The 13,795-nt window shown below is 33.3% G+C and overlaps 4 protein-coding genes across 4 annotated transcripts; 3 read left to right on the top strand and 1 right to left on the bottom strand.

Moving 5' to 3' along the window:
* Positions 1-1,664: 1,664 nt before the first annotated feature.
* LOC108330422 (uncharacterized) lies at positions 1,665-2,024 on the top strand. The gene has a single exon (XM_017564907.1). It carries the CDS (start codon positions 1,665-1,667, stop codon positions 2,022-2,024), a length of 360 nt encoding a protein of 119 aa, XP_017420396.1.
* A 1,094-nt stretch (positions 2,025-3,118) lies between these two features.
* Positions 3,119-4,407, top strand: LOC108330981 (pathogen-related protein). Its single transcript, XM_017565585.2, has 4 exons — positions 3,119-3,325; positions 3,415-3,547; positions 3,617-3,918; positions 4,028-4,407. The coding sequence occupies exons 1-4, from the start codon at positions 3,191-3,193 to the stop codon at positions 4,169-4,171; spliced, it is 714 nt and encodes a 237-aa protein (XP_017421074.1). The 5' UTR covers positions 3,119-3,190; the 3' UTR covers positions 4,172-4,407.
* A 4,130-nt stretch (positions 4,408-8,537) lies between these two features.
* On the top strand, positions 8,538-11,067 carry LOC108330421 (endoglucanase 25). Its single transcript, XM_017564906.2, has 6 exons — positions 8,538-8,919; positions 9,001-9,308; positions 9,506-9,967; positions 10,039-10,171; positions 10,285-10,457; positions 10,545-11,067. The coding sequence occupies exons 1-6, from the start codon at positions 8,538-8,540 to the stop codon at positions 10,899-10,901; spliced, it is 1,815 nt and encodes a 604-aa protein (XP_017420395.1). The 3' UTR covers positions 10,902-11,067.
* A 343-nt stretch (positions 11,068-11,410) lies between these two features.
* LOC108331073 (glycolipid transfer protein 3) lies at positions 11,411-13,446 on the bottom strand. Its single transcript, XM_017565690.2, has 6 exons — positions 13,003-13,446; positions 12,857-12,912; positions 12,542-12,672; positions 12,174-12,309; positions 11,813-11,956; positions 11,411-11,722 (listed from the first exon to the last, which is right to left on the bottom strand). Exons 1-6 carry the CDS (start codon positions 13,160-13,162, stop codon positions 11,687-11,689), a joined length of 663 nt encoding a protein of 220 aa, XP_017421179.1. The 5' UTR covers positions 13,163-13,446; the 3' UTR covers positions 11,411-11,686.
* Between the last annotated feature and the right edge of the window lie 349 nt (positions 13,447-13,795).

Here is a 13,795-nt window from a genome sequence, read left to right as displayed (position 1 = left end):
TGCCAACACATACCAAATTTCAAGTTACACTACCTTCACTTATTCAAACAATATCATATGCAATACTAATCCGACAACATTCTCAATTTCATGATACAATTCAAGTAAGCCAAATTAAAACCCTAATTTCAATTCCACACATCATACTCAATCATACAACCTAATCATATAGGCAAAACACCGTACAAGCTTATAATTAGAAATTTCAAGGTATCAATCACATGAAAACTATGCAATTAGTTTTTCTTACCTGAAAGTAAATGAAATTGTTCTAAGAAATCCCAAATCCCTTCAAGCTCACAAGATGTTCTATTTATACCTAGGAACAACAGAAAAACGATAAAGGCACACATTTAGAATCACTAATTAGCAGAGACTCGTATATAAGACTCAAACACTACATGTAAACCAAAAAGATTCACATGCATATAAAGAACATAGAGGTCAAGAAAATGAGCATAAAACTAATGTACTCTATTGGAGAAACTAGGATAAAAATGGAGAACTCGTTGTAAGAATCACTCAAGTTGTTTCCGATCTTCAAACAGATGAACAAAATGTAAGAAAACCAATAAAGAAGAAAAAGAACTATATGAGAAAAGTTTTTAAAGAAAATATATGTTTTTAAACAATAAAACTTAATTTATAAAAACTCTATTTATACTTTTTAAACTTTTAATACTAAAATAATTGAATTTTATTATTTGAAATAAATTATCAATTCTAAAATACGATTTTCTAAACTAATCTATGTATTATTTTATAAAAATTAATTGTTACATTTTGTAAATTTATAATTATATATTTTTATTTTGCTATATAACTCTATAGTTATACTTTTAATGCTTTCTCCACTAGTACAGGTGGAGGATATAACACCGGTTAAAATTGGTTATAGGCACCGGTTCTGCAACCGGTGCATAACTAGACGAGGTAAAAAAACGTAGGTATTATGCCTCGGTCATGAACCGAGACAAAAATGGTAAGATTATGCCCCGAATTTTAGATAACCGAGGCCGTAACACTATTTTTTTTTTTTAAATTTAGGTAACCCAGTTCAGTTCAAGTTCAGTTCAAGCAGGAGGATTTGGTGACCGAGATTCACAAAAATGCAACTGTAAGAAGAAAAAATCAAAGCAACAGAAACGTGGTTTAGTAATCCATAACCCAGAAGCAAAAATCAAAGCAACAGAAACGTGGTTTGGTAATCCAGAACCCAGAAGCGCAACCCATAACCCAGAACAGCAGCCCAGAACAACAACCTGCAAACCAAAACAACAACCCAGAACCACCATAACAGCAACCCAAATCGTGCCTCCATGATTCAATCTTCTCTACCTCAACCTGCACACAGAACCCAGAAACTCAAAAATCGGAGAAACGAAACTCAAATTGCAGCAACCAAACTCAAATCGCAGAAGCCAAACTCAAATCGAAGAAACCAAACTCAAATCACAGAAACTCAAACGGTAGGAGAGAAAACATAGATGGTGAGGGAGATCGAGGAATTGCCGTTGCCGCCGCGTCCACCATCGTTTCTCTCTCGCCGGAAACCACCGATCTCGCGACTGTGCTGGCTGTGTGGGTGTCGTGACCGTCATCGTCGCGAGGGGATCTAGACTCAAGGACGTTGGGGTCGTTGTCGCCCGTCGGAGATCTCTTCCATGGAGTGGAACGAGACCGCACTCGGAGAAGGCGATGTCACCGGTGGAGCGGTCGGGGACGAGGCCGCAGTCGGAGTAGATGATGCCGCCGGTGGAATGGTCGAGAACGAGACTGGACGACGCGAGAAAGCGATGGAGGGAGAGGGAGGGAGGGAGTCAGATCTGGAGGAAGAAGGAAAGGAGGGAGAGCGAGGGAGCGAGGGTGGGAGTCGGATCTGGAAGAGGGAGGGAGGGAGTCTCTGGAGGAAGAAGGAAAGGAGGGAGAGCGAGGGAGCGAGAGTGGGAGTCGGATCTGGAAGAGGGAGGGAGTCTCTGGAGGAAGAAGGAAAGGAGGGAGAGCGAGGGAGCGAGAGTGGTTAAGATACGTGCACATATGACTCGGTTCTCTGCGTGCCCGAAACGATACATGCATATAGGTCTCGGTTCTACACCTGACCGAGGCATATAGTCCTCAAAAAAATGAAAAAAAAATATAAAATGATTATATACCTCGGTTTCCGTTTAAACCGAGGCATAAACACTATTTCGTACTGGTTCTGAACGAACCGAAGCCATAGACTCTACACAGGTGGGCTTTTAGGCTTCGATCGTTGCTTTAACCGAGGTAATATGACTTATATGCTTTGATTGATTTTGAATCAAGACGTATAAGTTCACTTAAACTACGAAAATGCCACTGCATTTTGATAGGCTTCGGTTTCACCTAAACCAGTACCTATAACGCGAGTTTAAAAACAGTTTTTTTACTAGTGCTCTTTTGTTATAATTTCTTATTCTTGTTCAAAATAATTTAAATACATGACAAGGTTAAAAAAATGGAATTAATTCATATAGCAATAATTAGTTTGAAACTAAATATTTTTATCACACAATTAAAATAAAATATATCATTTAAGTAAAATAATTATAAGTTTCTATGTGGATATATGTCACTAAAAAAATCGATTATTACTGACTGAAAAAGCAAAAGTCCGTGGTAATTTGAGTTTATCGAATTATTACCTATGACAAAAAATATTATCGGTAAATGGTAAATGGTAAATTGTAAATTGTAAATTATAAATTATGTGTTGTTAACGTGCTGTAACGAATGAAGGAGGAAAAAAATATTTGGTTTTAAATTATTTCAACTTTGATGTTAACATAATACTCTTTCCCCAATCAATTATAAGTAAAAATTGAAAAGTTTATATAGATTCGAAATATAAATAAAATTTCATTTTTTGAAAAATAAAAACTAAATTTTCTGATAAAATAATGATAATGCGATAAATGATCCTCCTTTTAATATATACTTATTAAATTTATTTTCTATCTCTTTTCTATTATCTTTTATATATATATATATATATATATATATATATATATATATATATATATATATATATATATATATATATATATATATATATATATATATATATATATATATAACTTGGATTCTTTTCCAAAGAGAGTTTTGGATGTACATGACTTAGTATCCATAAAAGAAAGTGTGATGAGAAAAACACTGCAGTGGTCCAAAGATGACAGCGTCAAGTGTTGCGGAGGACAAGTACCGCCCCTTACTGCGCCAAGATATCGAGGAGAACACCAAATGGAGATACGGTCCTCCAAGTTATGAAGTTGTGAACAAACTATTTGAAGAAGGCCGAACAAAGGTAATAATTATTAGGTTTCTGTCAGTTTCATGTTAATTAATTTCTGTGTTATAGCTCAATCAAAACCGTGGTTATGATTTTGATGACAGGTATGGGCTCCAGGCTCACTGGAAGAGAAGGTGCAGACTATAGTGAAGCAGTGGGAGATGGAAATGTTCCACAAGCTTGATTTCCAGGAGAACCGATCGGTGGATCCAGAGAAATACATCTTCAGCCTAAACGGTACCGTTTTATCTCCATAATGAGACTCGATTCTTGTTCTTTATTTCATGCTTTGAACTTGTTTCACAGGAAGAAAGGGCATAAGTTTGGAAGAGAAAAGGAAGCTTGGTGGAGGGTATATCCCTCTTCTGCAAACCTCTCTGCCAGAGAAACTAAGGCCCTACAATCCGTATGCAGAAACAGCAGATTCATCCCACAAGGCCTTTACCACTGCATTTCCACGCGGTTTTGCTCTCGAGATTCTGCACGTTTATTCAGGACCACCAGAGATAGTGTACAAGTTCAGGCACTGGGGTTACATGGAGGGTCCCTTCAATGGCCATGCTCCCACTGGCGACAAAATTGAACTCTATGGAATGGCTATTTTCACGGTAAGAATTCATTAATTAATACTATATACATACTATAGTGATCAACCATATATAGAAAAATTGAAACAAACTGTCATGATATTTTCGATGAGACTGTTTCTGGTGATAGTTGGATGAGAATTCGAAAATAGTGAAGGTGGAATTTTTTTATGATCCTGCGGAACTGCTGGGAGGTCTCTTGAAGGGTGCTGAGTTTGAGAACAGTGCTGAAGATGCTGTTGCGAGCTGTCCTGTCCTCAGGAGCACTGGCTAGAGAAGAACATGTTCAAAAACTTTAAGCTTCAATAAAATTATGGTGCAAAAATCCTATCTGTTGCTTCTTTAATTCTAGTTTTTCATCCCTAATTCGAGCATTAAGGTTGTAATTTATTAGTTCAAATCCCTTCCTAAATCATCTTCAATGTCTAATATATATTTAAAGCCGTATGTTAGCATTAAGAAGTTGTGATTAGTTAAACGATTATTAATAAAACTCAATAATTCTCTGTATATATTATTTTCTTATATATTTTTTCTTTCATATTTTCTCTTATCATGCACGTAACTATCAGCACTGCATTATTTTGCAGTCGTTATGCTTGACTTGTTTAAGCTAAAAAGTAAAGTGAACAAAGAAATAACTATATAATATAGACCACAACAAAAAAACATTTTTTTAATGAAATAATATAACTACTACTGAATACTTTTCTTTCGATAAGAAAAAAAGTTGGCCATAACATTTCAATCCCTTTATTTTCTGTGAATAGACTTAAAACACCAAACATTTAGATGATCCTGGAGGAGAACAATTGTATAATTATTTTTTCAATTGTAAAAATATTGATGTATATTTTAAACTAAATATTGCGTATAAAATTCAAAGATTTTTTATATACAGTATATATATTTCTAATTAATTTTTATTATAACTTTTTAATTGAATTGCTTTAAAATATATATTAAGAAGGAAAACCGAGTAGGAACAAGAATTCTCAATCATTAACGTCCACATAATTTAAATTCAATTATTTGGATTTATTTATCCACTCAAATTCTTTGTCATGTAAAATGAAATCTTCAAAGTTACAATTTTAATGATATTGCGTTCTCTTTTTTCATAATAAAGTGAGTTCACTTATAATTTAAAGAAAATGAAATACAAGAATTCAAAATCAGGTATAGAAACATTAATCTCTCTTCATCACCTAGACTCTTTCTTCTTTATGAGTCAGCATCTTTATGAATAAGTAGAGAGTCTATTACAATATAAGGATAGTTTTCAAATAGTGTCCATAATAAATGTATAATACTAAACATACATGTCATATCATTAGGAATTATATCATCATACTCTCTGACCTGATAATAACCCATTGAATCATTCATATCTACCATATGCATAACCTCATCATCTAATTACATATCCACAAACCTTAATTCTCACGAATATTCTTTATATTTAAACATTTATCATATTCTATTCACATAAACTTCATACACTATCCACAATATATATATATATATATATATATATATATATATATATATATATATATATATATATATATATATATATATTTATTGACATACTTTACATTTCAAGTCACACGCATTTATAATTCATAATATATATTCTTTTCTTTCAAGATCAAACCAAAATCACAAATAAGTACGAAACAACCCACAAACACATGAAGTAGAAATGTTCTTCAGAAAAGAGAAACCCAAAAAATAACACAATCGGAAGAGACTAAATTTTTCTAAAACTAGCTGTCAAAATGTTTAAAACTAAATGTAATCTTAATTTTAGTTCGATCTAACTGTTAACTAATCCGTAATCTTAATTTTCTCCGAGATGACTCATAACAAAAAGAAAACAACTCATCCAATGAGATATATGACTCACCCAACTAGTCTACATGACACATAAACTCAAATTCTGCAATTTGGTAGTGCCAAAACCCATTCAATTTCTCATCTTATGCTTCACACAAGTCATAAAGACTCCAAAAACCATATTGAAACAGTTCATCTCAACAAACATAATCAATTTCACAATTTCATAGCAAAGAGTTTATCCCAATATCAAATATAACCTATTTTATAACTTCTATATTCAATCAAATTCATACACAATTTCAAACATCAATTCAAACAAAATTATGCAATTCTAACATCACAATTTACATACACATGCAACAATTAGAATGAAAATCAAAAGGAAATTTGTTATAATCAGCTTCTCTTACTTGACACATACCCCTTTTTTCACATTGTCACTTCCTAAAACTCTATACTACATAGGATCACTTAATCAACCAATCAAAACTCCAATTTTGAACATAACATCGTGATTATAGAGCAACAAAAATTTACCAAGAATAACCTAATCACATGCATATCCTAAATTCCTAATACAATACAAGATTGTAAAATTCCTAAAAGGGAACAAAATAATAACTTATTCTATTCGAGTCTTTAATCATATAAAAATGTAGAACTCTTTACTGAGATAGATCCTACTCTCTCTTTAATCAGGTGAAGATTGAAATTAGAAATGAAGAGAAGATAAAGAAAACAAAGAATTTTTAGACAAATTGTGATTTTTATAAAAAAATAATCTCTCTTGTTAAAAATTTTCTATAACTTAACATTTTATCATTAAAATATTACACTATTTTTTCTTTATAAAAATCTCCACTCTCTAAAACCATTTTCTAGATTCTCATATCTATAATTATATATATATATATATATATATATATATATATATATATATATATATCCGATTATTTTTATTGTTACTTCATATATACATATGGTTTATTAATAATGAAAAAGGCACACTATTTGAAGTTTATAATTAATAAAGTAGACGAATAATTTTCTTTAAATTAATGTTCTGCTTACTCTTTGAAAACTACAACCAATATTTTTTAAGATAATTACTGAAAAAACGTTTAGAGATCAATTTCAAAATTTTTAATCAATTTATAGACCTAATTTCTAATTTAACTATTTAGATACTGTTCTTAGTTTAACTTCGATACTAATATTTGGTAAATGATTCTTTGTTGAATTTGAATAACGTAATTTTTATGCTATAATTTTACGCCTTAATTTTATTTTAACTTGGTATTGTTTAAGTATTACTTTGAAATTTTATTTTTGAATTGTTTCTATTCTATTATTTTTCTAACATTATAATGATACAGATTTATTTAAATCACGTTATCCAGAAGCTAAAATAAACCAGACTTGTCCTTTGCAATTTATACTTGTGGCTTTTATATAAATTTGCTCCAACCATGAATAAAGATTGGGCTTAAAACATTTCTGTGCACCTCTCCCATCTCTTCCTGTCCTTCACATTCCACAAATAATTTTTTTCAATAATTTATGAAATAAATTTTTTTAACAAATTTTAAAATTTATTAGAAAAAATTTCAAAATTTTTAACAAATTTTAAAATTTGTTAAAAATTTAAAAAATATTTAATGAATTTGGAATCCGTTGAATTATTTTTTTTAACGGATTTTAAAATTTATTAAAGAAAAAGGTTCTAAAGTTTTTTAAATGTAAAGAATAGTTTTTGAATTTAAAAAAAATGTAGAGATATGAGAGAAACATGGAATGATGTAAAAAAAAATACAATTGAGCGTACTTATACTAAAGAACTCAGCTTATCAGCAATATCATACATGCTTTAAGAAACAGCTATTTATCAAGAAATTGAAATGAATCTAATACAAAACATTTGATCTAAAAAAATTGAGTAGAGGAAAAATTTTATTATTAAGAATTGAGATAGAAAAAATTAAAAATTAAATTATATATTAAATCTCTTAAATTCTTGAATTTTACTCTGTTATTTACAGATTAAGAAAAATCCCTTTATAATTAGGTCAAACCAAAATCTTCTGGTAGAGAAGATAGGCATCTCTGAATTTGAATTCTTTGGTCATGTCTACTCGAGGGAATATTCAGACTGAGGCTTTATTCATTGTTCATTCTGCTTCAACTTTTAATTGGTATTACAAGAATACAATTTTGACACCCATAGTGCTGGAATTTAGACGGCACAGAAAAGACAAAACCCATGCTTTGGAATATCAACCCAAATCAACTCCAATAAGCTACGGTGTCCAAACACACAGCGTAACTAATAACATAGTTTAGTGATATGAACCAAATTGACTTACTAATATATCAACCTTGTTACAATAGCAGTTAATGAGACAGTTTCAGAATAAAGGCACTTTTGTTTCTCTTAGTTTAGACACCATATACATTTATGATTGTAGATTTTATTATACAGAGATTATTTTCTAACTTTCTGCACTTGGTGGGGTTGAGAGCTAAGCTCGGATACAAGCAACTGTATCAGTAATACTAATATGATTAACTGTGAGGAAGAGTTATTCATAACCATATACCAACAAATAAGATCAAGTTCTCCAAATTTCTCAGCCTTGTTTCCGAACCAGCTGTATGTGTGTGTATGTACTTGTCTTATTGACAAAACTAGCTAGTTTAGATAGAAACTAGAAGCCAGATTCTTCTACGGTAGTACATGAGTTATTCTGTTCATTTAATTTTCTTCTTCAACTGATTCAAATTTAGCAATCAACATAATCATGCCACCAGCAGTGTCATCTACTTTTGAGTCAGAGAGAGATCCTGTGATATATGTGCACACAGTTTCAGAGGCTGGTCGCCTTCTTCCTTCAGCTAGCCGCTGGAACTCTATAGCAGTTGACATTAAACTTGCTCCTGATTCTTCCACTGCTTATGAATCTATCCCTTCCCAATATCCAAAATCTGTTGATTACGATCTTGTTATCACTAACAGGAAGCATTTTCATTGTTTTATTTTTGTTCTTGTAACAATAATTTTAGTCATCCTAGCAGCTGTTTTGTTGGTACATTTTTTACCTCAGAAGCACAAGCACCAAGGGTCTTCAATCAATCTCAAAGTGGCAATAAACCAGGCTCTAACATTTTATGATGCACAAAAATGTATTACTTCTATTTCTGCTGCTACAAAATAAAATTTCTAGGTGTAGTTCAACTAATTATTTATTTTTTATTTTTGTTCAGCTGGGCATTATCCTAGGAACAGTCCAGTGAAATTTCGGGGAGATTCAGGATTACAAGATGGGAATTCGGCTAATACTGATCTTACTGGTGGATTTTATGATTCTGGCAACAACATCAAGTTTACCTTCACCACAGCTTACACCATGACCTTGTTGAGTTGGACTGTCATGGAATATCAAAGTAAATATGCTGATATTGATGAACTTGATCATGTTAGGGACATCATTAGATGGGGCAGTGACTACCTGCTCAAGGTGTTCATTCCCCCAAATTCAGCAGATGGATCAAACTTGACGCTATATTCCCAGGCAAGTTACAATTTTTTTGTAGGGAATGGATCTTGTCGTGTATATGATAATATGACACACATTACGTTCAAAATATTGGGGTACCGTGAGAGATGCTAAAATTCAGTCTCATTTTTGTGCCATAATCCTGAATTAAATACTAATAGATATGAATAGAAATTGGTCCTTTTTTCCTTTGTTTTATTCAATTTCATTAGGTTGGAAGTACCATTAGTATCAACAATGAACCTAATGAGTTGAGTTGCTGGCAACGACCGGAAGATATGAAATATGAGAGATCAGTTTCAATTTGCGATGGCTCTGCTACAGATTTAGTTGGTGAAATTGTGGCAGCATTATCTGCAGCATCGATGGTATTCAAGGAAGACAGAGATTACTCAAAGAGACTTAAGGATGCAGCAGAAAGGGTCTTTGGGGCAATACCTACCACACAAGGGACTCACACCATGGTTGATGCATGTGGAAAACAAGCAACAATGCTTTATAACTCAACCAGCTACCAAGATGAGTTAGCTTGGGGGGCAACATGGTTATTTCTTGCTACTACAAACACTAATTACCTTGCAATTGCAACTGAAACTTTTTTTTCAGCCAAGAGTAGTGAATCAAGCGTTGACAAAGGGGTTGTTTACTGGAATAATAAGCTCAATGCTGTGGAGGTAACTTCAATAGATACACAAACTGAAATTTGAGGAGAATTTGTTTTTGGTCTGATCTTTGATCTTTGTAGGTTTTGCTAACCGGTATTCGATACTTCCGTGATCCTGGCTTCCCATATGAGGATGTTCTGATACTTTCATCTAACTCAACCGATGCACTCATGTGTTCTTATCTATTCAATAAATACTTTAGCAGGACACCTGGTAATTAATTCTACGATCAATTGCCACATACGTCATTCGTTTGCTTGCGATTAATTACCTATGTGAGTGCATACGTGTTATCTATGTATATGACATGTTAAACATAATGATAGGTGGGTTGATTATCCTGAAACCTGATAATGAACCACTGCTCCAGTTTGCTGCTACAGCGTCTTTTCTCAGTAAATTATACAGCGATTACCTTGATCATCTGAAAATGTCTAGTGCAAGTTGCAAGACTGATACATTCTCCGTGAAAATGCTTCGTGACTTTGCCACTTCTCAGGCAGTTCCTAGCTTCCTTAACATTTCATTGTTGCATGTAAATTGGGAAAAAGTTTATTTATGTTTCATTCTGTAATGTGTTCTTCAGGTTAACTACATCTTGGGGCAGAACCCTTTGCAAATGAGTTATTTAGTGGGCTATGGTGACAGGTATCCTGTCCAAGTTCATCACAGAAGTGCATCAATCCCTTGGAACAACCAACCTTACAATTGTGACGATGGTAAGAGATGGCTAAACTCTAAAGATCCAAATCCACAAGTTCTTTTGGGAGCCATGGTGGGAGGGCCAGACGCTAATGATAATTTCCTGGACCAAAGGACCAACCAAAAGTTCACTGAACCGAGCATAGCCAGCAACGCAGGCTTAGTTGCAGCATTGATTGCACTTCAAGATCCTCCTTATAATTCACGTGACCTAAAAAGCACATTGTGGGGATGGACTTGATCTATATTTGACATGTCCATTAGATTATGTTCTGTTCCATATTGAGCATGTGCATTAAACGTCAATCATTTGATGGATGGGATTTTAATGTTGTTCGTGTTATCTAATGTAGAGTTCATGCATCCACCATGCAGATTTGTGCGAGGACAGACCCAGGAATTGGTTATTTTAGGATTCTTTACGCCACCAAGGTGTTATATTCAACTTTGAAATCATTTGAAATATAAAAAATCTGGTCATGCAGACCACTTTATTTGGAGGAACATTTAACAGTATCCTCAAGGTTTTCATTTCTTCAAAATATCAAAAAACTGTTTGTGAAAACAGCCAATCTTTGGAAAGAGAAAAAGTGCATATTTGTAATCATAAGACTTCCGTTAATAATAAGTTAAACCTTATACCAAGCTATCATTTACCTTTGAAAATTAGTGAGCAGTGCACACTAGAGATGTAACTCAAATAAACAGCAAGCATGGATGTAACTAAAAGAAATTACTAAACTATGACCATTGAGTGGTGGATTCCTCCTTCAACTTTAATTAACTTAGCACGTTTTGGATGTAACAAGGCTCTAAATTAGATCCTCCATCTAGACAAAATAAAACTTTGAATTCAACTTGTACAATTTTAATGTATAATAATATTATATATTGAGTAGCCGAAAGCAAATTTATAACTACATATCAGTGTTGACGAAAATTTTACTATACAAGCCATTTACACGAAAACAGAGAAGAATGAAACCAAAATATACACTACACAGAGCTGTACATATTCTTCTATCTTCAAGTTGACTTAATCCTGTCCAAGTTATACACTTTCTGCAAAATAATATTAATGAGGTAAGATGACAGAAAATTGAAGGAGCATGTAGGATATATGTTATGTTAGGAAGCATGAAATAAGCTTACAAGAATACAATGAACATCCTCAAGAAAAGGCACAAGCAAAGAAACCAAGATCTGCATTTGGTCCTTTAGGGTGTCACAGCTTTCATCTCTTTCCTTGAGGAGATCCATGAAAGTTTGAGTATCTGGCACTAGTTTTATAGCTACCTGCAGCAGTATTCCGGTTAGTTCAGCAAGAAACAAGTGCACAATTTTGGTGACTACACTAAACTCTGCAAGTTTTACATAGAGCACGGGATTTCATTTGGTAAAGAAGTTAGTAAGCTAATTGCTTGGAACAGACAAGTTGAGGTTAGCTTGAAAAAGCCATCAACAAGCTTAAAATTGATTTAACACAAGAGAAGAACAAGTGGTTATTTATTACTCTGAAAGCAGCTGATGAAATCCATCCATGCCATGGTGACAGGGTTGCATCATAAGTCTCTTGAACTATTTGCTCCATATTCTTTTTAGGATCGATTTCTAATGCTCGTAACAATGCTGAAGAGAAATCCAGGGATCTGTAAAGTTGCACATCTGTGAGTGAATATTAAGCACCTTACACAAAGGGAGGAATATATACTATACAAGTAAAGATAATTTTTCTGTTACTTCATCTGAGTAACAGTTATTAACCCATCGTTTTTTCTCAACAATTTGTAGAGCTGAAAGGAACTGATGATACAACCTAGCCTAAGTGTTAGGAATAACAAAATAGTAAATGAAAACAATATAATTTATGCATATGTTTACCTGGTGAGCCAAAGAAAGGCTTTACTGCAACTAAACCTCTTTCTTGCGTTGCCTTTGCTAGCTTCTGATTTCAGTATTTCAACCAAATTCGAATTCATTGAGGGGTTCAATTCATGCATCATTTCCAATCTCTGCAGAGACACAGAATTCAATAGCCCAACTGTTCGATCAATGTGCAATTAAATGCTTACTGAAAACTAGACCTCGTACAAGTAGACAAGAAACAACAAATTTAGAAGATCCCAATAATTGCCATGCAGAGACAGTTTCCTTCAAGTGAACTGAAGCAATTGAGAGTTGAAATTTAATTTGTACCTTAATATTCTGGTGAACGTCTTGTCTCAAAACAGCCATCGTTGGGCCTATCTTATCTGCAAGAGAGCATCAATCAAGCATAAAGACAATGTGTTTGGTGTTACATCACATTCATGTTTTCAAGTAAAACAAGCGAGTAAACCCACCAAGAACTTGTAGAACCATGTAGCATAGAGATAGGAAGGGTTTGGTGGGGATGTTCGCAGTCTCATGATTACCACCTGGTTTGACTATAGCCAGCAAAGACAACTCTTCAATGGCAGAGTTTATCTCTGATCTCTTCTCCATATCTCTGCTCCTCTTCATTCTCCTTATTATCTTCCCTCCCTCTCCCTCTTCCACTTCTCGGATACACAAACATGTATATTATGTATGCAGCTTCCAATACCCAACTAGGCTTCTCTATTAATACCTCTAGCTAGCTAGCTTGAAGCCTTGAACTTCCAACCGTAGTTAATTGGTTCAAAAATTTATATTATACTTGCTCCCAGATAGAGAGAGAGTAAAAGAAATTTCAAAATTTTGATCCAAGTGGTTGAACCAAGGAGTGAATCTTGCTTTGCCCACCTTGCCAATTATTTAATTGTTCTTCACATCTAGTAAAACAGCTAGTTTGGCTTCAACAATTTTTTTTTCCTATTGATTTGTTAATAATAATATTCTTGTGCTATCAGTTTCCTCTGTAAGTCATTGATAGTGACTTTATATTTGACCTTGTAGTTATCATCGATCACTCCCTTACCTTATGTTAATGAAACATTATCCGAATAAATCAAATTTGTATAGGTCCCATGCTGAAATTGACAGGGCTAGATAGTATAGCCGTTTATCTCCATCTCAGATTAACTGTGACAGCTTTGTTAGTTGTTACTGCTACTTAGAATTTTTAAACATTTTCTTGTTAAATGTTGCCCTATTGGGCCTTGCATCAGAACCGAT

Source organism: Vigna angularis, chromosome 4 (genome assembly GCF_016808095.1).
Source record: "Vigna angularis cultivar LongXiaoDou No.4 chromosome 4, ASM1680809v1, whole genome shotgun sequence".
Classification (NCBI taxonomy): domain Eukaryota; kingdom Viridiplantae; phylum Streptophyta; class Magnoliopsida; order Fabales; family Fabaceae; genus Vigna; species Vigna angularis.
The sequence above is the reverse complement of the archived record's forward strand: the minus strand, read 5'-3'. Positions and strand labels throughout refer to the sequence as shown.

Excerpts from the sequence above, each read along its gene's own strand:
- LOC108330422 (XM_017564907.1), top strand. The coding sequence starts at position 1,665 with ATGGAGTGGAACGAGACCGCACTCGGAGAAGGCGATGTCACCGGTGGA.
- LOC108330981 (XM_017565585.2), top strand. The coding sequence starts at position 3,191 with ATGACAGCGTCAAGTGTTGCGGAGGACAAGTACCGCCCCTTACTGCGC. Across the intron at positions 3,326-3,414 it reads TTGAAGAAGGCCGAACAAAG|GTATGGGCTCCAGGCTCACT; the intron begins GTAATAATTATT and ends TTTTGATGACAG. Across the intron at positions 3,548-3,616 it reads ATACATCTTCAGCCTAAACG|GAAGAAAGGGCATAAGTTTG; the intron begins GTACCGTTTTAT and ends CTTGTTTCACAG.
- LOC108330421 (XM_017564906.2), top strand. The coding sequence starts at position 8,538 with ATGCCACCAGCAGTGTCATCTACTTTTGAGTCAGAGAGAGATCCTGTG. Across the intron at positions 8,920-9,000 it reads ATTTTATGATGCACAAAAAT|CTGGGCATTATCCTAGGAAC; the intron begins GTATTACTTCTA and ends ATTTTTGTTCAG. Across the intron at positions 10,458-10,544 it reads GTGACTTTGCCACTTCTCAG|GTTAACTACATCTTGGGGCA; the intron begins GCAGTTCCTAGC and ends TGTGTTCTTCAG.
- LOC108331073 (XM_017565690.2), bottom strand. The coding sequence starts at position 13,162 with ATGAAGAGGAGCAGAGATATGGAGAAGAGATCAGAGATAAACTCTGCC. Across the intron at positions 12,673-12,856 it reads ACGTTCACCAGAATATTAAG|AGATTGGAAATGATGCATGA; the intron begins GTACAAATTAAA and ends GTGTCTCTGCAG. Across the intron at positions 11,957-12,173 it reads TTTCATCAGCTGCTTTCAGA|GTAGCTATAAAACTAGTGCC; the intron begins GTAATAAATAAC and ends ATACTGCTGCAG.